This window comes from Parasteatoda tepidariorum, chromosome 9, assembly GCF_982258835.1.
Source record: "Parasteatoda tepidariorum strain Cologne lab strain chromosome 9, Ptep-v5.0, whole genome shotgun sequence".
Lineage (NCBI taxonomy): Eukaryota > Metazoa > Arthropoda > Arachnida > Araneae > Theridiidae > Parasteatoda > Parasteatoda tepidariorum.
The window spans coordinates 35451047-35474048 of record NC_141763.1 but is presented as its reverse complement, the minus strand read 5'-3'; the positions used below and the strand labels follow the sequence as shown (position 1 = coordinate 35474048).

The 23002-nt window shown below is 26.3% G+C and overlaps 1 protein-coding gene across 5 annotated transcripts; it reads left to right on the top strand.

Moving 5' to 3' along the window:
• The first annotated feature begins 1051 nt into the window (after positions 1–1051).
• On the top strand, positions 1052–22874 carry LOC107442905 (uncharacterized). 5 transcript variants are annotated; one of them, XM_016056584.4, is made up of 12 exons: positions 1052–1289; positions 2929–3109; positions 5210–5347; positions 6234–6377; positions 8301–8398; positions 10810–10951; positions 13636–13700; positions 15331–15365; positions 16882–16926; positions 17866–17976; positions 19869–20001; positions 21040–22874. In XM_016056584.4, exons 2-12 carry the CDS (start codon positions 2982–2984, stop codon positions 21294–21296), a joined length of 1296 nt encoding a protein of 431 aa, XP_015912070.3. In that variant the 5' UTR covers positions 1052–1289; positions 2929–2981; the 3' UTR covers positions 21297–22874. The 5 variants fall into 5 exon arrangements, with proteins under 5 accessions (XP_015912070.3, XP_015912072.3, XP_015912071.3 ...); XM_016056586.4 differs by lacking the exon at positions 1052–1289 and adding an exon at positions 1338–1474 and having other exon boundaries at positions 21040–21424; XM_016056585.4 differs by lacking the exon at positions 1052–1289 and adding an exon at positions 1712–1852 and having other exon boundaries at positions 21040–21424.
• Positions 22875–23002: the final 128 nt, after the last annotated feature.

Below are 23002 nucleotides of genomic sequence, written 5' to 3'. Positions count from 1 at the left end.
TATATATTATTTTTAAATAAATCGTACATGCATCGGACATACATTGTACAAACAATATATGTATGTTCGTGCAAACCACAAGTAACATTTGCATAAAATGCATACACTCATTGTGTATAAATGTGCATGTCTACATTGTTTGCACATGCATACGTAATTATAAGCTATATACGCACGTACATATATTTTATAGATACAATATAAGTGTATGCATATGAGTGCGTAACTAAAATGTCGGTACATATATATTTATTTACATATGCATTAGATAAATACATATGTACATACATTTTAGTTATATTCATTCGTATATACGCTGTATGTAAATACGTACAAAATGTATCATTATACGGTACATTATACTATGTAAAATAAAAGCATATATAAGTATACAATAGTCTTGTAATCATATATTTAGATTACGTATCTATATTATATATTTAATTATATATTTTGATTACTTGTAATCACGATTACAAGTCATTGGTTTTATAATCATGATTACAGTTGTAATCAAAATTATGAATGTTTGTAATCATGAATACAAATAATTGATTACTGTAATTGAATATTGTAATCAGTTACAGTTGTAATCAAAATTATGAATGTTTGTAATCATGAATACAAATAATTGATTACTGTAATTGAATATTGTAATCAATTACAGTTGTAATCGATGCCAACTCTGAATGATTGTACGTTTTATGGAAAGACAACATTATAATCAATGAATATATCAACATTTATGCAATCGTTTCAAAATTAATTAGTTAAAAAAACAAATGCAATAAATATGTAGGATTAACATAATAATAATTTTTACTTACGGCAACAGATTTGATATCCATTACATGCTGTAAAAGTTCAGCACGTGTAATGAACAAGCCATAATAAATATTCATACTAACACTAGCAATTTGGCAATTTTACAGATAGAAAAAGTCGCCACGATGATGGAGAAAGGTAGCCCATTTTTCGTTGCCACCGGAGGAATCAGACCTTCATTTCCTCTTGTGAGTTCCTTATATCTATGAAACTCGTGTGAATGTTCGTCGGTGACGTCATATATCACAACGTTCATTTTTCACTGCAGTTGAAGTTAATGAATCTTCAATGAGATGTTTATAAACAGTAATGTGCGCGCGCAGTACATTCTGCGCTATTGTTAAATCGTAGCTATCAGTATAGATTTTAATTAATAATCCTTTACTAATTGCTGCAATTTCACGAATTATAAGCTTACTGATGTAGTTTTTAATTATAGCCAAGTCTATTACCTATCATCAATGGTAAGAAAATTGGTTTACGAGCATTTGAAGGCGTATTTTGTTATGTTTACACTATTTTCTTTTTAGATTTCAGTGCGTATTAATTATTTTCCTTTGCATTATCTTCTAATCTTGTACAAGAAAAAATTGAAAAAAATTTCTTTTGATGTATCTTGAAACTTATGATTCATTACCAGTCATCAATGGTAAGAAAATTAGTTTATGAGCAATTGAAGGCGTATTTTGTTATGTTTTTACTATTTTCCTTTTTAGATTTCAGTGTGTATTAATTAATTTATTTGCCTTATCTTTTACTCTTCATTAAAAATATGTTTAAAAATTTCATTTATTTATATTTTTTTTGGTATGATTTGGAACTTATGATTCATCCACTTATTTTTTGCCTTTGTTGACTTAAAAGTTGGTTTTCTAGATAAGATAATGGTCTTTTGTAATAGAAATGTTTTTGATGCCTGAAAATTGAACAATACATGGTGGACAAAATTTTGTTGTTTGGTGTGATGCAAATATTAAAACTTCTTTTTCTTAAATGATTAATTTTTTAGCAAATTCTATGTTTGAAGGTTAATTTTGTTTCTTTAACTTGTATTATTTTTTTCCCCTACAAAAATATATTTTCAAGTCTTTACAAATAAGTGTTTTTTTTACCATAAAATTCCTTTTTTCAACCTTATTAACATTTAAATATTTAATACATCAAATATATATATCATATGATACATAATAATAAAAATATACATCAAATGCTGTCAAATAAATTTTTTCTATCCATATCATATTCATGCTGCTCTTTTGCAAATAACTTATTATTTAATAAACTTAGGAGTGCCCAACTTACAGTTTTCTGCAGCCTTTGAATGACTATGCAACTAAACATTGGTAAAACTTGTTAATATAAAATAGTAAATATTTTTTACACTTAAATAAAATGACAAATTCTGAAATTTTAAAATTTAAATTCCAAAGTGAAGAATTACTAATTCAAGGCAACAAAGGATTACATTTTGATTTATCTAAAGAAAGTTTTCCTCAATCAAACCATGTTATTTTAAGGATTTATTTAAATGTTAAGATGTAAGTAATTTATATTTTTTAAAATAAAGGTAAAATTATTTTTTCTTTTGAAAAAGTTAAAAACCTATAATAATTTAACTAAGCATGCAGTACTTACAAATGATTTTAAATGTATAAGTATTATGTATATACTTAGTCCTTTAATATTAAAGCTAAATTTACATTGTTCTTATTTCAGTAAGCAATAATTAATTATAGTTTGATATAAAAATAAGAAATGAATTCATTGTAAACCACCAATACTTATATTTTTACAGATATTTATTATTCACAGTACAGCGTATATTTTTTGATTGGCCCAACTCCGAAAAAGATTTTGCGCTTTTAAACTAATTTGTTATCTTACTTTATATCTAAAATATTTTTTGCCTATTTAACAATTTTGTTTTTCTTAACATTATGTAATTTTGTTATATTCCCGGTATAATGATGTCTTTAATTTATTTTGTTAAAGAAAAATAGCATTTTAAAAAAATGCAGTGCAATAATTCCTTAATTTGACGTAACATTTTAAATCAAATTTTATTGAAAAGTATATTTAATGTTCTCTTCAATTATTTTAAAGGTTAATGATAAAGCTACCTTAACAGCTTCTTGGTCTCTTAAGAAATGTAATAAATGGCTATAAAGAATTTTTGGGACAGTTTATTTCCACATCCTCCACCAAATGTTTCCTTTGAAAATGGATCAATTGACGTTGCACTTAAAAACTGTTTTGGCAACTACGACACAACAGCTTGTGTCAGGTAAGTTTTTTTTAAAAAAGTTTTTTATTTTCTTTTTGTCTAAGATGAAGATGGTGAATTTATGTGGAAGTCATTATTTTAAATTGAACCCCTGAGTGGTATTAGTTTCAAGCAAGTTTGTCTGTCACATGGAATCATCTAATATAATCAATCATGAAAAAAATTAATAAATCATTAAGATTCAACGGCCTTATTCCAGTTAGGTTAAACTGCTACAATTATATTACATGCTAGCTTTTAAAAATGTTATTCCTACTAATTATTTAATAGTGCCAAAGTGGTTTGATTTCTTTTACAGAAATAAGCTTTAATGCAGTGTTTTCACTACAGCGCGAGAACGCGAGAATCTCGCATATTTTTTTATATTCTCGCATTAAAAAATGATAACCGCGAGAAATTCGCGCATTCTACAAGCCTATTTCAAAATTCGCGAATTTCTCGCATTTTGAAAAAAAATTCTCATTTGCGCCATTTAGAATAAAATCCGTTTCACTTTTCTTCCTGGATCTTTTATTATTTTCAAAATCTGCCCCATTATCTAGCTTCCCTATTTACCAGTATTGTTCAGAACCTTTAAGAACAACAGAACACCATCCTTCCGAACCACGGAACCTCTTTCAGAACGCATTTCTCTGCAACCACGTGTTTACCGTAGGTAAGGTTTCTTCATGTAAGATGTTCAAATATTTTGCTCGTTAATGTAAGATGGACAAATACCTTGTAAATCCAATATCTTCGACTCCGAAACGGACAAATGAAAATGAAACAAATGTGGGTAGAAACGATCAAAACGAAACAAAGACGCATTTGAGCATCCTAATGAGAATAGCTGATGAAAAAGTAGATGTAGAACATTTTCCATTTGATGATGATGCAAAAATATTCAATGCTTTAAAAATTAGAAGATATTAAAAATGCATTATGATTAAAGAAATGATTTTTTTTTCAAGTCTCTTGGTGTTTTTTTTTTTTTTTTTTTTAATTTTTGAAGTCTCACTTAACTTTTTGAAATCTCACCCTGTTTTTGAGAAAGGGTGAGAAATTCTCACCCATTTTTTTTCTGAGATGAAAACACTGTAATGTTACAAAAATTATTCTGTTCAGTGGTTTCAAATTACAAATTGTGTGAGATAGTATTAATATTATTATATTTCTGACATTTTTTCCTAAACTAGTCCTATTGCTTTGCTGATCTTTATGCCTGGACAGTCTAAACATTTTCCATGTCTTTAGATTGTTAATTTTTTGCATTTCTTGTGAATTTAGGTGACTTTGAGCTTTGGAGATATTTTGCCAATTTCCAATCTTGTATTGCCTTAAAAAATATTTAGCCTAAGGTTAAAGTTGATATTTATTTTGACAGATTCCACCATACGAAATCTTATCTTTTATTAATAGTTTTTGATAAAAAATTATGAAATTTTTATGAAGTTATCGCATTTTTTACCCTTAAGTTTCCTTTTGTTTATTTTATGGATCTATGATTTTCACCATTTATCAAAAAACAATTCTAAATATTTTTATTCATTTGTTTCTTTTTTAAAAATTAATTTACAATATATTAGTAGCTACATATTTATTAACTATTATAAAAATATTACATCGAAGGGCTTAAAATAATTTTAAAAATTTCTATACTCATTGTTTTCTTCTTTTCTTATACTTTCTGTACTTATTGTTTTCCTCTTTATCAATCACTATTCTTAGGAATACCAATAGGAAAATAAAATGTAATTATCCCAATTTAAAAATGTAGGGCTATGTAGTTGGCTTATTTATTTGTTTTGATGTAGCAAATTAGCACATTACAAAAGTTACACGTCAGTTAAGTATTATCAGGAGATTATATTAGTTTTTTTAATAAAAAAATAATGATGTTTTTTTTGTTATTACTAAGAGTTTTTTTCTAAACTGAAACACCAATGCTGAATTTTCTTTATTTTTAACTGTTTTCAATAATAAAAACGATAATATGAATGACTTGGAAGTATGTTTTTAAACTCATTATTCATTTATTTAAATATCGAACTATTAATTATCCTGATTGTCATTTTATAGTATAAAATTATTTTATTAATTAATGTATTTTTGTTTCTGCAGGAATTCCTTGCTGACTTCCATTGGATTGATGTTGGGTTTCTTTTGTATTCTACGTATAACAAAACTACACATTCTTCGACACCCGCAAATTCATCAATTTCTAGTGTTTTACCTAGCTAGCTTAGAAATAATATGTTTGTAAGTCTGGTAGTAAGGATGTTCTTTTTCAGGCCTTATCCCATTAAACACTATATTGTAAACACTGCATAAAAGACTCAAAAATATTCTTTTTCAATTAATTCTGAAATGATTTAAAAACTAATCATGGAGAAGTGGTATTAGGTTCTGCTCCTGTCTTTAATTTCTTATACGCTGGTTCCGTTGAAGTTGGCCAATGTTTGATGACTTTGGTTTTAAGAAATCTGAGGTTATTTTTCAAACTCATCTTAAATTTTAAGAAATATCCAATGTAAATTGAGAAAAAGTGACTAGTGATGACACTTGATTGGTAATTACGAACTTTTTTTTCAGTATAGAATGAGCAAAGAACTTTAGATTCATCATAAACCCGGCTCTCTTGTTTTTTTTTTTTGTTTTTTTATTTCCTTCCACAGGGAGGCTAGTAATTCACCTGATATATATATTTCCACTGCCACATGCTAAAGTTTCGCCCTAGTAGGTTACTGTTATAATTAAAATCAGCATCATAATCAATTCAGCTCAAATGATAGTGATTGTCAATTACCCATAAGTGAGAGATGGTTTTTCAGTGCAATGCATAAATAAATAAAAGTTATCATTGTTTTTCTATATCCCCAGCCAAGACTGCTAGAAAAGCACTCGTTTGTGAGAAACGCATATAAAAGAGAGTGATCACTGTATATATATATTTTTTTATCTCATAGTTTTTCTTTGTTATGTAAGATTTTAGTTTATTTTCATTTTTATTTATTTATTTTTTAAATTTTAAGTGCCTAAAGAAGTTGGTCATGAGTTATAGAAATAGTTTTTAGAAACTTATCAATTCAACCATTTATCCTTATTAAACCATTGTCATGTAAAGTCATAATTTTCTGTCTTTTAGAATTGTAAAATGGATGGTTTTGGAGAGTTGGTACCAACTGGAATTAGCTGCATCCTTTTTAAAGATGGTTCAATTTATCATTTTATGTCATTTTCATTGGTCTCTTGCTTTACGAATTCTTCATCACCAAAGCCTGGTTAATCGGTAAAAATGTTTTCCTTTTTTATTATTATATAAAATAAAAAAAATTCTTGAAAACACTCATATTTGAAACTAGTTAACTTTTATTTCATTATTTTTAACTTCATTTTAATTTCTGGTTTGGTGTAATAAAATTTTTTTTTTTTGCTTCTATTTGCTGATATTCTATATTGCTTCTTAACCATCAAGGTTTACTGTCCTATGTTCTTTAAACAAAAATATAAAGCATTGTTCGACCAGTTTACCTTGATTGCATAATATATTTTTTTTAATTGTAATATGTAAATGAATAGAAAGAGGACAATGCAACTTTACCTATTCACACCTGTAGTCCTAAACTGCCATGCAAAGTCAACAATAAGAACAGTTGCAGGTGTTGTATTTTTAATACTTTATTTCGAAATAAGTTTCAAGTACCTATTTTTAAACCTTTTAGGGGAAATATATCAGTATTAAAAAGCCTGTACCCTTCTGGAACTGGCATGATGTTCCTTGTGGAGCTTAGCATTCTTCCATTTCTCTCTTGCAACAAAAGCAATGCTCATTTCCAGTTGAAATTAACCAAATTTAGCTTAACCTCGTGTACTAACAATGTTGATTTTTGCTGACTGATATGTTCTCCATGTGCTGTATCTCATAAAATGGAGAAAGAAAAACTTTTTTTTTTTTTGGTCTGTTCTGTCATAAGAAGATCAAGCTCAATCTTGAGTTATTCCATTTTTATCTAGCCATCACTGCACCCACTACTCCACTGTTTGATTTTATACAAAGGCTATTTGTAAAGAATTTTTGATGCTGATTTAAAAAAATATGAATAATATTTCAATTATTAAAAGGATAAGAACATTATAATCTTTTATGTACTTACCAAATGACAATCTTTTGACCGTTTTTAGTCACATCCAATTTATTAATGGCTGTAACTCATCTTAAATTTATTTTAAGTAAGTCTCTTGAGAAAAATCACTTTATTCAATTGCTTTGCAGTGAAAGCGATTGCTCTAAAGTTGAAGTAGTGGTACCCACTATCGGACATGTAGCCACTTATTTATGACAAGTACATTAAATACCTTGAGCAGGGTTGCCACAGGTGACTAAAATACAACTATGGCAAATTTTTTTGCCTGAAAAAGACTAAAAAAGCAACTATTTTACAGGAAAAGGAGACTTTTTTGTGCTCCTAACGATGTTTTTTCTTCTTTTTTAAAGCATAAATTGGGCGGAAAATCTGCACCCCACAAGATAGTTTTAGAACACACTGAACTTTTTTTTTCTTAAAAAATTTTGAATTGCAAATTTAGTCTTCACTTTTTAATTCATTTGATCTGCACAGATTCCATTGTAAGTCTATTTCATTTCTCGATCGCCTTTTCAATGATTATTGCTATGAAATTCCGCATGATTTAAAGAAAGAAAAAAAAAAGTTAATTTAATACAATATTACGATGCGTGAATTTCGAAATTTAAGTAATCACTTTTCATATAAATATTAACGTTAATATGAAAATCATCATATTTGCTACCAACTTGACTGAATGGGTCATGGTATATGACAATTAAGTCATTAATAAAATTTTAGTCATATTTTTGATGAGTTTTTGTTCTTATTTAGGCAACTATTTTCCTAGTTTTTGGCTACTATTTTCATGCTTTAGGCTACTAAAAGCAACTATTTTGTTCATTTTTTTCTGTGGCAACCCTGCTTGAGCTATATTATGATGATGAAATATTTACTATTGCAGACCAGCCTGATTCTGAAGTTTTGACTACATTAAGTCAGGCTTTACTCCTATGGAATCCTAGGGTTCATCCTTTAGTCCTAAGGACTCATAATTTAAATATTATGGGAAACTTATCTTAAAATCTAAATATTTTTTTTATTTCTTAAGTTTGGCACTTGCATAATAATTTTTCTTGCCTTTTTAGGGTAATTATGCCATTGTTAACAGGATTTTTATGTTTCTACTCCTGCTTTACAGTATTGGGATTAATGACTCATTTTTCAACTTGGGATGAATGTCTAGGTATGATTTGCTATTTGTTCATTTATTATTATTACTTACCTAATCATTCACAATAACTGTCAAGTGATTTAATTACCAAGTTTTCTCTTCTCACATCATAATTAGTTCCTTTTATTGTCTATTTATGACTTGAGCTAATCTCCAAAATATCATGCTTTTTTAAATTAATTAAATTGATATAATATTCTAAAGGAAGAAAACAGTTTAAAGGTAAAAAAACAGAAAGCTATTTTGGTTAATGTTTAGTGCTCTCAATATTAAATTGTCTAATTTGAATGAGCTGAAGCATTTTTACATTTCATTTCATTTATAATTGGTATAACAGGTGTGCTAAAGTAATCAGTGTTATCATATTTATTTTTCTTTCTAAAATAAAAAATAAATATGTAAAGATATAATTGGAGTATGTTTAATTTACAATTTTTTTCATTGTGAAGGAATGAAAACTCCTGTCAAATATGAATTAAAATACAGCTTATTTGAAGTGATATCAAAAAAGACATCTGCACGGTTTTGACAATATATAATGTATTTTGGTTAAACAATATGCTTTTGCTTACATTTGTTGGGGGAAAAAACCATTTGTTTGGCGCAGCATGTCCTTTTTTGGACCTTGTTCCATTAAATCCCACATTCAATTCAATTCAAATAAATCATATTAATTTATTACAAGTGCTGACTGCATTGATTTATAAAAACTCAATGGTGAAGATTGAAGCTAAGTTATTTAGCTCACATAATATGTGAGTCTATATTATAGACTTGAAATTTTAAATGTTCGGTTAGTTAGCCAGTCGCTGGTTGATTCTAATAGCTTAGTTGTCACTTTTTCTTGAAACTTAATGAGTTATTGACTAATACTAATTGGCTCTTTTCCTTTAGTAACTACTTTTTGCAAACTTAATTATTATTTTTTTTTTTTTGCTAGGATTAAACTATATTTTTATTAAAAAATTATGTTATGAAAAATTTATGGCTAAAAAAAGCTAATTTAATGATAAAAATTATGTAAATATATGAAAAAATTTAATTAAGCATACTGACTTCAAAGAACATCAAAAATATTTGGAGAGGCAAAATACATTTAATGTATATGTTACAACTTTGAAATAAGTGAATTGTTAAAGTACTTTCCTTCCATATGAGTCTTTTCACCACAAATTGATGGATGCTAAAAGATCAAAATTTTGAATATAAGGGGCTATAGTCAGAAGCATTTTGATAACATTCCTTCAATACTTATCCTTGAAAGTGTCACTATTCACTTTCTAAAGTAGTTTTTGAATGTAAATTTCTTAAGTTCCTTACACCTCCACGATCTACAAATTTTAAGTTTTAAATTATGTTAGTTGTGTCCAAGATATTTATATTATTCTTTTCCAAAGATTATGATAGCAAGTACTTCTGAAATATCAGCACATGCACATAGCATGTATACAATATTGTATGTTGAGAAGTCTTTCAAAATGCTTCTTTCTGTACCTGTTATTTTTTCCTAATACTTTCCAGTTGTATGGGGGTAAATGTCACAACAATGTTGGATAATCTCAGGATAGATTCTTATTGAATGATACTGTTTTTTTTTTATAGAATCCACACATTTTGTTTCCCAGTATGCTTTAAAAGATAATGGCTTCACATTTAAATACATTCTCATTAATTTTGTACCACTACTACAGAATGCACCAATCAATTCCATAACTAATCTAATTAAATATGTTTTCCCAGTTTTTTTTTTTTTTTCTTTTCAAAATTCTGTCTATATCATTATATCTTCCTACATTTAATGCTATGGTGTCAACAGGCTATTTTACCAACTTTTTTCCTGGTCAGTGAAGTTGGCACAATTCATCTAATTTCTTATTGCAGGAGATAAATCACTAGCATCTGTATTTTCTAGTTTAATTAATCCCCGAAAAAAGTATTTATTTCTTTTGTGTCGTCCTGGTCGCAAAAAAAAAATTACAAAAATAGCAACAATCGATATATTTATAAAATTAGCTATGTTAATATCTTCAACAATTTTATTTTTAAAGGAAAGAGCAATATACTTTAACAGCATTAAAAATCAAATTCAGTTTTTGTATGAATCACCTAAATCTGCATTCAGATGCAAATTCATTGGTGGATCTTTTATTTATGAAATCTTCTAATTTTTGATAATTAAAATTGATATTCGATTTAAAAAAAAATTTCATCATTGGAAAGGAAAATACCCAAATAGGTATAAAAGAATACGAAAAAGATAATCAGAAAAATCACAAATTCATTCTTTAATCTCATACATTAATTTATTTTCACTTAGAAAAGAAAAGAAAAACATGGAGCTAATATTTTCCAGTTTGGCTATTTGAGCTTTGTTTGAGTGAACTTTTATTTTATTAAAAATTTATTAACATTTCTTTTTATAGCTCCTCATTGGATACTTTTATCTTTTTTGGAGTTTTTGGGCATTCAGCTATATGTTGTGGCTGGTATAAATATCACTAAGAAAATAAATTCTGTTTCTGCTATGGATTCCTTCAAGTGGGAGCAGAAAAGAGATCTGTGGAGGTAATTCAGTTTTTCTTTTCATTCATGCATAATTCATAAGATTTTGCTAAATGGAAATTGAAAGTAATCCCCATAAATAGTGGTTATAAATTGCTTTAAATGCAAATTGCTGAAAACATGAAACTGGTAATGTTTAATTTCTCTCTCTCCCTGAATTAATAACTCCTGAAAGTGTTATTTTAACAAGGCTTCCCTGAATTAAAATTCTACAGAAAAGAAAAATCAGGGTTCATATTCAAATGAAACTGTTCTCCCTAACTTTTCCTGTTAGGATTATGTAAAATTCCAAAAAAAAAATTTTTTTTTAAATTTTATAATTTAGTATATTTAACCAAGGGAATATGTTAATTATATTTTAAGTACTTTGAAATAGTATTAACAATCTATCTAAAATATAAAATGAGAACTAACTGGTGCAATTTATCAGGGTGTCGAATGATTTAAATGGAATCTTTAGAAGAATTGTAAGAGATGTGCTAAACAAATAACATTATGACCCACTAGACTTCAGCTTTTAAGACACTCTTTCTAAAAGAAATTTTCTAAAGTGTTAGCAATATGTCTTGTAATATACACCTGTCTTTTTTTTCAAAAAAATTTTAGAGACTTTATCAGCAACTATAATCATCAGATTTTTTCTGAAATTTTTTTTCTATATGTAAAGAATATTATGAAACTTTTTTTTAAAAATGTTTTTCCCAGACATTTTCTAAAGACCCATTTTTAGCTGGTGATTCCCATTACGTAGGAGTTCTGTAAATGTATGGTATTTCAGCTTGAATTTTAAAAAACCGGTAAAATATGTAGATTTCCAAAACTAACTACTATATGAATAGTCTTAAGTGTTCTATAATTCTGAATATGATTGTGTCAGACATAAATGCGTGTAGCCCAGTAAAATTGGTACCTGGTACCAAGTAGTGAAACTCTTGCCAGGTCTGGGTAAGGAATATCTGGTCGGGTACCCGGTACATATCTAGTTAAAACTGCACATTACACTTGTGGAACACTTTATTCCAATAAAAAAAGATAAAAGATTTTTTAATTATTTTAATATTATTTTATATAAGATTATTTCAAATGACAAGCATTTTATTATTACTAAGAACGAGGACATTATTAAATATTTGAATTACAATAACATTAATACAGTTCTTGCATGTGATTTTGAAAATCTTTTTACAAGTATACCACACAATAGTTTAAGGACTATTTGTTTGGAAATTTTTGATACTTATTTGAATAATGAGGACATTAATAAGAAAGATTCGATAAACTTGTGTAATATAAAAAATTTTGAAAATTACTTTCTTAGTGGTATATGCTTTTACAAATTCAAGGTATCTGAATGGGGAATTGTTATTCAAATGCATTTGCTAATATTTTCTTACATTTTTATGAACAAAACTTTTTACAACATAATTTATTAATTGGGTTTAGATTTATTGATGATTTAATTAAAGATATTTATCCTAAAAAGCTAAATTTAATAAAGACTATTCAAATGAAAATTGTGCTTATTTTTTAGATCTTGATATCAAACTTCATAACCAAAAAATTTTCATCGGATTAAATGATAAAAGAAGAGATTTTAAGTTTAATGTTATTAGTTTAACACATTTTAATTCCAACCTTTACTTTAAGATTTTTAAGAATATTTTGATTGGTCAAATTATTAGATTTAAATTTATTTGTAATAATAGAACTGATTTTCTTTCGGCTATCAGGAATTTCGAATGTTTTTCTTTTTAAAGATTTTCTAAAAGGGGTCAGCACTTGATTTATTTCTAAAGTTTTCTTAATGATTTAGCAATTTATATTTTATTTTGATTTGGTTAATCTAACTGTAACTTTATCTTTATTTATTTTTTCTTATATGTGGGCATATCATTATTAAGTATTACTCTGTGTACTTTTAAAGTGTGATTGTTTGTCATTAATTTTTCTTTGCGTTTACATTTAAATTTTTCTAATTGCTTTTTCTTACTTATTTATCCGTTATGGGGCCTCGAACACTATCGGTTTTTAGTTTTACCACTGACAACATAAAGGCTCCAGTGTGTTAGGAGGCAGTGTGTCCTCTGATGAAGTGTTGTCCTGCTAACACACAAATCTTAAATTTTTGTGGTTTTCTGCTATTGTATCTCTGACTTACTAAATTAAATTTTAAGTTGGTAATTTTGATGATTTTTTTTCTAATTTCTTAACCTGTTTTTCTTTTCTTCTATAAACTTAGCTTATTACACCAGTTGTGTTGTTTTTTGAACTTAGTGTATATAATGTTAAGTAAAACTTATTGGCTTCATTTTCTACTTCTGTGCTACATAACAGACTGACACTTTGAATATATTAGTGGTATAAAGTTGCATTATAATATGCAACCCTGAGAAACTAAATGATAACATTTTAATTTCTTTACAATGCTCTTACAATTTAATTAACTTGAATGAAATGAAACCTAAGTTTTTGTGACTCTGCAATATTAAAGTTATCTTATGCTCTATTTATTACTGCGAAAAAAAAGCTATGTGTCTATAGCACTAGGCTGAAATATTGCTACAAATTGTTATCATTAGTTAAATTTAAATGACAAATTTCAAAATTATACATCTTATAGCACCTTTGTTTTTCTGACAGTGCATATAAATCATGTATATATATTCTATTTTATATTATGATTTCAGTGTGATACTGACATATGAAGTTTCATCAGTAGTGACAGTAGTATATTATTCTACTCTCCAAGGATGTAAGTATATTTTAAGATTTGTTCTTATACTTGATCTAACATTAATGATTCTTGTTATGTGTTTCAAAGAAGTTACAAAAAAATAAAATATTTATATAAACTAGAAATGACAAGTTTATTCCTCAGTAGTAGGAACTATCCTAAGAAAAATATCCAACCCAAGTTAATAGATGCTTATTTTTAAAAGAAATATTAAAGCAATTTTTTTAGCATTTTATAATTGCATTCTAGTGTTAATATCCAATTATTTAATGCATTATTTTTTATATAAGCAAAAACTAAAATGCAACAATTGAATAGAAAAATGTGATAAATTCCTTAAGAAATTAAAATAACCATTAAGAGATTGCTGTAATGAAAATTTGTTTTCAAAATGTGTGGCACATGAAATATGACAGGATTAATTTCCTTCTCCATGACACCTGCTAATTCTGTCATAATTTGTTTACAACTTTATATTTTCAAAAAATATTCATAACTGAAACTTCATAGTACAATTTTCTCATTTATCTATCTTGTATTATTTTTCTATCTAAAGTCATTTTATTTTATACCTTAATTTGCCATGCAGAGTGTTTCCTTCAGTAAATCATTCTCTTAAAATATAATATAATTTTATAAATACTATTAATAAATTATCTAGTAATTAAACTATATATCACATATAGTATTCACATTTACAAGTAGCATATTAATTTTCATAATAAATATCTATTCAGAAGAACTCTTAGAAAAAATCTTTTAAGAGATAACTTTATCATTTTGTCTATGTCTTAATCGATATTTTCTTTATATAAGGATAAAAATAAATCTACAGATTTTTCTTCATAAATTAATGAATTTTCATTATAATTGATAAATTGGTAATCACCTTTAAGGCTTTTTTAAAATTAGAAATTATGCATATGTAATTATATTGCTTTACAGTAAACAATTGTATCAAAAGTTATAATTTCATTAATTTTTCCCCGTTTTCTTGCGCACTGTATTTGTGTCATTCAGTTTGCTGTAAGAATTACGCTTCTTCTGGAAGACTTTAACACAAATTAACACGGTGTTTGTTAAAGACTACCCTAAATATTTTTGGGTTGAAATAAGGTTTTTAATTCAATTTAACCTTTAACATGCCTATGCCGTCATTTAAGTGGTACGGCTCTGTTATTTATTGGGTCTAATGCCTTGCATATGATGATTAAAGTTATTTTATTATATTTATCACATTTACTGTTGTCATATTTGCTATTGATTCTATTATAATTAATCATTATTATTACCCTTTTCAATTAATCATTACAATTAATTGTTATAATTATACCTGGCGGAAAGGAAACTTCAAATACTTCCAGACCGTTAAGGATTAATAAATAATAGTTTAATTTTTAAGCATATTACCAGTCTGAGTTATTTTTTTCTTTAACCTAATATATTGCATGCTTTAAGTTTCCTGAAGTCACTATGCTCATATCATGGAACAAATAATGTAAGTTTATATATATTTATGAAATTATTTTATATTATGTGTCTATGCAACTCTTAATAATAATTTTGGAAATCTTATTTTGTTGTAAAGCAGTTGAGTATATTTTTAATAAATTTGCTTAAAGTTATTCTCATATTTTTCTTTGCATAGTGGGAGATCTTGAAATTGGGTGCAGTGGTATATTTGTGAGTACCTCCTTTTTTTTAAAGTTTTTTTTATAAGTTAAAAATAAATCTTTATTGAATGGTTTTTATCTATAAGTAAACTTCTTTTGACTTTATTATTGTGTTAACACTCACTAAGATAGTTTTGCGTAACCAAGTAATTTTAAAGAAATTTTTGTAAAATATGTTTAAAATAAACATAATTAAATATAGATTTGACTCATATCAAACTGAATTTAGGCAAGTCCAAAATTAAATTATATATTTTTTGATAAGAGTGCATTTCTTCAGTAGATTTGACTATATTTAAATGAACATGCCTTATCAAATTATATTAAGCAATTCAATTATGGGTGTATAAACCAAAAGCTCTCAATCATTTCCATGTTGTCTAATTTGAAAAGAATTCTACGATTTCAAAGCACTTAAGTCCTCATATCAGTGGTATATTATATATATAATATAAATATTTATTGAACTAACAAAAAAAAAAGAGAGAATGAATTGTAAAAGTCATCATAAAAGTGAAGCAAAACAAAAAAAAAGTTTTAATAACAAAATCTTTTAAAACAAATTAATTTTAGCATTTAAAATTAAATGTCTTAGTTTATTTTACTGTCTAGGATTTACCTAGGTATTTTTAAAGGTGTCTTTGAGATAAAAATTTCTGCAAATTTGTGAAAATTATAAAGTAAATGTACAATTAATTTTACATAAACATATTAAAAAATTTTTGAAAATGGAATGATTATGTTAATTTTTTTTAAACATTAAAAACAAATTAAGATTTAGTTTGGTATAATTAACAATTTTGCTATTTAATTAAATAAAGTTCATATTTGAAATTATATTTTATTATATAAGTAATTTTTGTTATGAAAAGAACTAATTGTCGACTAGTTTAGCAGAAGAAAAAAAATTATTTAAATTGAATCAACTGATTTCTAGTAATCATACTTTTTTGAAACATGTATGAAGACAAGTGCTTCTTAATGATTATGATACTTTGCCTATTTTGAATGGAGAGTGATTTTTTTTTAATTCTTTTTTAATATATAGGTTTTAACTCTTTGAGTGTTAATCCAGGCTCTTCTTAACTTTAAGCTGGGATTAAAAGTTGTTTTTTACATACATATTAATCAGATGTTTATTTCCCATCTTCCATTATATAAATATTTAAACTTAAGCTATTCTGGCTTAAAGTTTTAGTTATTATTATTTTAGTTTAGTTAAAAAAAAATGTTTTTATTATTATTACTTTTATTTAGAAAAGTAATGTTTGTAAAAATTTTATATAAATTAATTTTTTATAATTTTTGTTAAAGTTATTAAATTTAAATCTTATTTTTTTATACAAGAACTTCATTTATATTATCACATCTTAACTAATATCTTTTCACAGATTAGTTATTGTTACAGAATCTAATGATTAATTTTAATTGTATTTGGTAATCCACTCATTTCAATTCATGTATGAACACTTCTGTAAAAATGTTTCATTTTCAAAAAATTGAGTGATGGATCTGTTTATTCTTAGGCTCATGCTCAAAATATATATTCACCTGTTTATGCAGTTGTAATGGTAAGTAATCCATTTTTTCTCAAAATGTGCATTTTAACATCTAGCCATTTAAATTTAAAGGGTGTGTAGCATCTGTAATACATAATGTATAACCATGTATAAAGTTTTGAACCTGTAGCATCAACATTTTCCTTTTCAATTTCCTGTCAACTTTACCACCATTTTTGAATTTTTGCAATAATAATGTTTTTTTTTTTTTAAGTAACCTTGATTCATATTTAATTAAGTCCAGTTAAGCACCAGCAAATTTTTAGGTGCTAAGGGTACTGGGTAAGTAAAAAGTAAAAAAAAATAATTGTTATTTTAAATAGCTGAACATTTTCACAAAAGTCTATTAGCTACTTATTTTGTCTAATTTAAATCAAAAGAAATTGTATGTAAGGATTTATGTATGTTGAAAACAGTGAAATATTCTCAAAAGGCTTCAAAATTTTCTGTGACTAGAACTGAAACTATTCTTATTTGAATTAAACAGTGGAAAAATGTAACAAAATGCAGTGATCTTTTTTTTTTATTTATTTTTTTTTTACCTGCTAATAATTTGATCAGAGTTGCTCAAAGCATATTCTAATATCAGATTACGAAACTAGCTAAAATCCAATCTTTAGTTTTTGCTTTTAAATCTTTAGTTTATGACATATTGCATTTAGGACTAAAATAGTATTTTTAGTTTCTTGGGGTTTTTTCATATTCATAATTAAGGAATTTTTTCTCTCCTATCCAAGGAGAAATATCATATAAATTTTAGTTAAGGATAGTTATATTTAGTTGACGAAATAAAATGTTTTTTTTTTTCTCTTTTAAATGCTTTTTAAATTTTTATTATTTATTTTTGCTTAAGCTGTGTATATATAATTGATAAATTTTATTAAAATTTTGAATTATTATTATTTATCCTCTAATCTCATGGAATTGATTTTAGTATTAAATTGTCTTTAGGTTCTAATATATCTTGGACCTATTTGGATAATGTTGTTTGTATTTTATCCAACCAGAGGTGGTTTATCAAGTGAACATCAAAGACTTCTCTTATGGGGCTCATGTGATGGTGTAAGAAAATTATTTTCTTAAGATTTTTTATTATTTACTATTATCTCTTTCCTCCCAATTTGTTTTTATATAAATTTGTTTAAGCTAACCAGACAGAAAATTAATCATCATTAAAGAAATTATTTTAAAAAAGCAAAAAAAAAAAAAAAAAAACATATAATGCTGTGTAATATTGACTTTGAAGCAAGTGTCTTGACCTTTTGTTTACAGTTGGTACAATGCTTGAATCAAAATAACAGCATTCTAAGTACTGTAAGCAAAGGATTGATCATCTTAGTTTTTCTCTAATGATTAACATGATCTTGCAAAAAAGTGTTTTGCTATGCAGAAATCGGTAAAAGTATCATGTATGGCATAGCTCTCCCTAGGAATTAAAAAGATCCAGGTGCTTCCTTACAGAAAAAGGCAATTTGAGTTTAGAAAATGCACACATACCACTATTAAAATTTGTCAAAATGTGTCATATTATGTAATAACTGGATTTGATACTCAATTTTTAAAATACCCTTTCATGCTATTTTATGTGTACATTTCATAAAGTAATTTTCACTTAAAACAAAAAATTTGAAGCTTTTTAAAAAATTTTCTCTCTACCTAAATTTTCTTCAAAAAAAATTTACTGATAAACAACTTGAAAGCTTTTTTTTAATAAATATTTTAAACTAAAAGTTATGCAAAAATAAACATTTAAATGTGCACTTTTAAATAAAGGACATTTATATAAAAAACAGTAATTGTAAAATTCAAATCACTAAAAAGCTCATTAATATACCCCTCCCCCTCCTCAAAAAAAAGAAAAGATGTAACAATTTTCATATGAATTTTTACTTATAACTTGACAAAATAAAAATCTTACAAAGTTTAAGGCATAAAATTCAAAATTAAGTTAGAATAATTATCAATAAATAAAAAATAAATCAGAAGTTTACTTTTATTCAAATAGGTGGTTAAGAAAACATCCTTTTCCTGAAGAAAAAAAAACAAACTGTTTTTAAAGGATGGTGGCTCATTTTTACGAAAAGAATACTGTTCCTTTTCTGAACAGTATTCTCTTTGTAAAAATGAGCCACCATCCTTTATAATACTAGATGATCAACCCCAAAGTGTGAAACCAATTTTTCGAAAATGGGACACATTCTGAATTTTTTCAAAGTATATCAAAACATTTGAAAAAATTTGTAAAAAAAAACATAACTTTTGTATTTTAATTTCTTGACACATTAATTGTTGCAATATTTTTATATTCCTCATGTAGATCTAAATTTAAGTTTATTGGTTATTTTTTATTGTCTTGTGCAAGAGCTGAAAAAAGCGAAATCTTGCCGGATACTTGGTTTATGTAAACTATAATTTAAATTAAGGAAAAGTATTCAGTGTCATTAAGAAATTTTAAAAGGTTTTGCATGGAGTTGCATCAAGTAAAATAGATAAAGTAGGAAAATCGCAATTAAAATAAAGTCTCTTGACTGTTAATTTTGAGCAGTGGATTAATGGTAGTGTAACCAAATTTCTCCTGGTTTCTAGATAAATGTTATTAATCAAATATCTAGAAGAAAAAAAATATTTTCAACATCAGCTGAATAGGTTGAACTTTTTTTAGTTCTAATGAAAATATTTATTTCTTGGTTTTGTAACATATTATCCAGTTTTTCTGTAGCTTCTTACTTTAATTCATTTTTTCATTAGACTTCATTAAAACCTCCCTTTTTCTATTATTTATTTCAGGGTACATAAAAATAAATATCTTTCACATCAAAGCTGTTAGAAATTATTGTTTAGTTCAAGATAGTTTTGGAAATTCTAAAAATAAAAAAATATTCAGCATTCTGATTTACAAATATGTTTTAAATTGGCTACTTTTTTAACCCTTTCTGAAATCTACTTTTTTATAGTCTTCAACTTCAACCTTTAGTCCTGTTCCAAGGTTTCAAGATTCCTACAAACAGCTAATCTTGCCTGTTGAAAATGTGCAGAATATTGGTAGTTACGAATATCCTGTATTGAGAAGATCTGCCTCTTCACCAGGTACCTCTGTCTTTAATGCGATACCTTTAATTTTATCAAATTTGTGATATCAGATACTGAACGATTTCTGAAAAATATTCTATAAACATTACCCAATATTTAACTAAGACTTCTGATAAATATAGCAGTACCAGCTCCTTATGCAGCAATTAGTATCAGCAAGAAGTTTCAGCTCTCTGGTTAACCTACTGCATCTTAGCTTCACAAAATATTTAGGTGGTCAGGTATCTAGCTCAGGCATATTCTTAAAACCCACCTCTAAACTGACAAGTAAAAGTACAATTATGATAATTTATACCAAAAAGGAGTTGAAATAATTTTCGATTGGATCCCTGGTCATGCAAACATTTGAGGTCGTGAAACTGATGATGGAATGGCAAAGTTAACTCATAATTTATGAAACAATCCACTAACTTACAAAAAAAATCGATAGACTGCATTCCCTATTCTCAGTGGCAAAATAGTTGGAGCAATGAAACAAATAATAAATTACACACCATTAAAAATAGTAAAAAGCCTTACAAGCCTGAACCACTTCCATATTGGACATATTCTAATAACTCACAAACACCTTTGCCTAAACGAACCCAAACCAGAGTATTCCAGTTGTAAGGAACCACTTAATATAAAAAATATTTTAAGCCAGTGTAAAAAATTTAGACTTAAGAGATAACGCCACTTTGGTAGCTTCATTTAGTCATTAATTTTATTTAGTCATGATTTTATTATTAATTTTATATGCGAGAATCCTCATTCCAACATTTTCTCTTATCTGAAGGACATATCTGTTGCTGAAATGCATTTAAATTGTTATTTATAAACCTAAAGTGTGATATAAGCAAAACTGGCTCTTGCAACAATAACTCCAAACTAACTAACTGTTACCATTAGAACAGGTTTTAGAGAATATTTCATTAAATTTTGTGCAGCATGTAAAAATGCAAAATAAAAACTTACATTTTTATGTTACATGTATTAACCTGATATTTTTCTTGTGACATCTAGCTATAAGCTGATTTTTTCGATTTTCTTTTACAGCTTTCTTCTCAAAATCGCCCTTGACGCCTATTTATGAAGACACAATTTCTCCATCACGTGTCACTGTTCCAAACTATGGAACCATGGCAACTTGTTCCTCCCAACCTGAAAATTACAATCCTCCCAGAACAAGATGCAGGCATGACAGTGGCATGCCCACCAAGGATGTAAAGGGAACGAAAATTAAAGTTGTCTCCCTTAATCAGTGTTCAGGCGAAATGGAAGCCGTGCCCCCTTCTCCTGCTGAACGAATTTGAAAGCACAAAAATTGAAAATATCTTTGCTAGATATTGGATTTAAGAAAGCATTGAACTTGAAATCAAATTCGTACATAGAATATTACAGTTAAAAAATAATAAAATTTTAATTTTCACTGATATAAAAATGTCGGATTAAATCAGATAGCATGTTATTATTTTTAAATGTTAATCAGTTTGTAAAATATGATAATAATTGTTTAGTTTTTTAACATTGATAGTATTATATAGTTTACCTTTGTGCTGTAATGCTATTTTTTTTAATCGTGTATTATTCCTTTTAATGAAACAAAAGTAGAAGATTTTAAAATATATGTATGTTTTTACTGAGTTAGAAAAATGCATTCTAAAAGGTATTAGTATTGAACTATTCCTATCTTTCAATTATACCTGCAGTGTATTTTAAGTTTATAATTGTCTAAAAAGTTATGCATAATCCGAATATTTAACTATTTATTGAGCTACTGAACATTTATTGCTTGTTAGTTTTTCTATTTGTGTGATATATAATAGCAAAAATTTTAATTTTTGCTGTTCTCTTAGTAGTTTTATCGTTTTAACAATGTTTTGTGAATATTTTGTTTGTGTACAAAAAATACTTCTACAGTTTAGTTAGAATTTTCTCTTTAAATTCTAACTTCTTTCTGTTCCCTAAAAAGTCTTATTTCTTTCACTTTGATTGTATAACTTAAAATTTGAGTTTTGTTAGGTTTTGCTTTAATATATATAAATATTTTTTTAATAAGAAAATGTACATTTTATTAAGCAGATAATTTAAAGAATTAACTTGCAAAATACAAAATGTAAATTTTGCTAAAATAAATCTTTTTTTTTTTTAATAACCTAATTATATTAGCCATTAAAATATTTTAAGCAACTTATCGAATTCAAATAAAGCCTATATTTTAATGCATCACTAAACTTCAATATTTTTTAACAAAACATGATCAATTTAAAGAGTTTTATTGAATAATTTTTATTGCTAATATGGGAAAAACCTTTTGAATTGCATATTTATTTGATTTAAGACATTAAAATATGTGATTAAAAATAAGCTGGACGCTAAGCTTACTAGTCAAAGAAGTATTTTATAAAGTGATATATTCTACTTTAAATTTTATCTTAGCTATTCACAGGGTATTCAATAGTTAGAGTTTATCTTTTGATAACTTGTTTGTTTTGTGACTCTAACGCATCAGTTTTCTTTTATTGGCACAAAAATGTTTACTATATTAATTTGGATATTGAAACTTTTAGTATTTTTTAATTTTAATTGTAATGATTTAGGTAAATTGTGAATTAAGGGTTAAAATAAAAAGGGGATTTTATGTCTTTAAAGTTCTCAGATCTAAAAAAAAAAAAATATTTTAACGTCTTTTTTTTATTATTTATTCTTGGTATTAAATTCATTTTAGAATAAACTTGGTTGTTTTAATTATTCATTAGAATACTTGCCAAATTTTCAAATTGTCCCTTAATTTTTTATTACATTTTGATCTACTGAAGTTAAAGAAAACTAAAATACTTGCAATTCTTTTATAATCTTGTGATAAGTAAAGATATGTTATTTAGAAAAAAGGAAACATGTGTTATTTTCAATGTCGGCTACCTTTTTTGGCTTCAAATTTTCTACTTATATCATTATTTTCTTTCCCACATTGTGTGTGTGTAACAGTGATGATTCTCATTTTTTAGATGGTAGACTT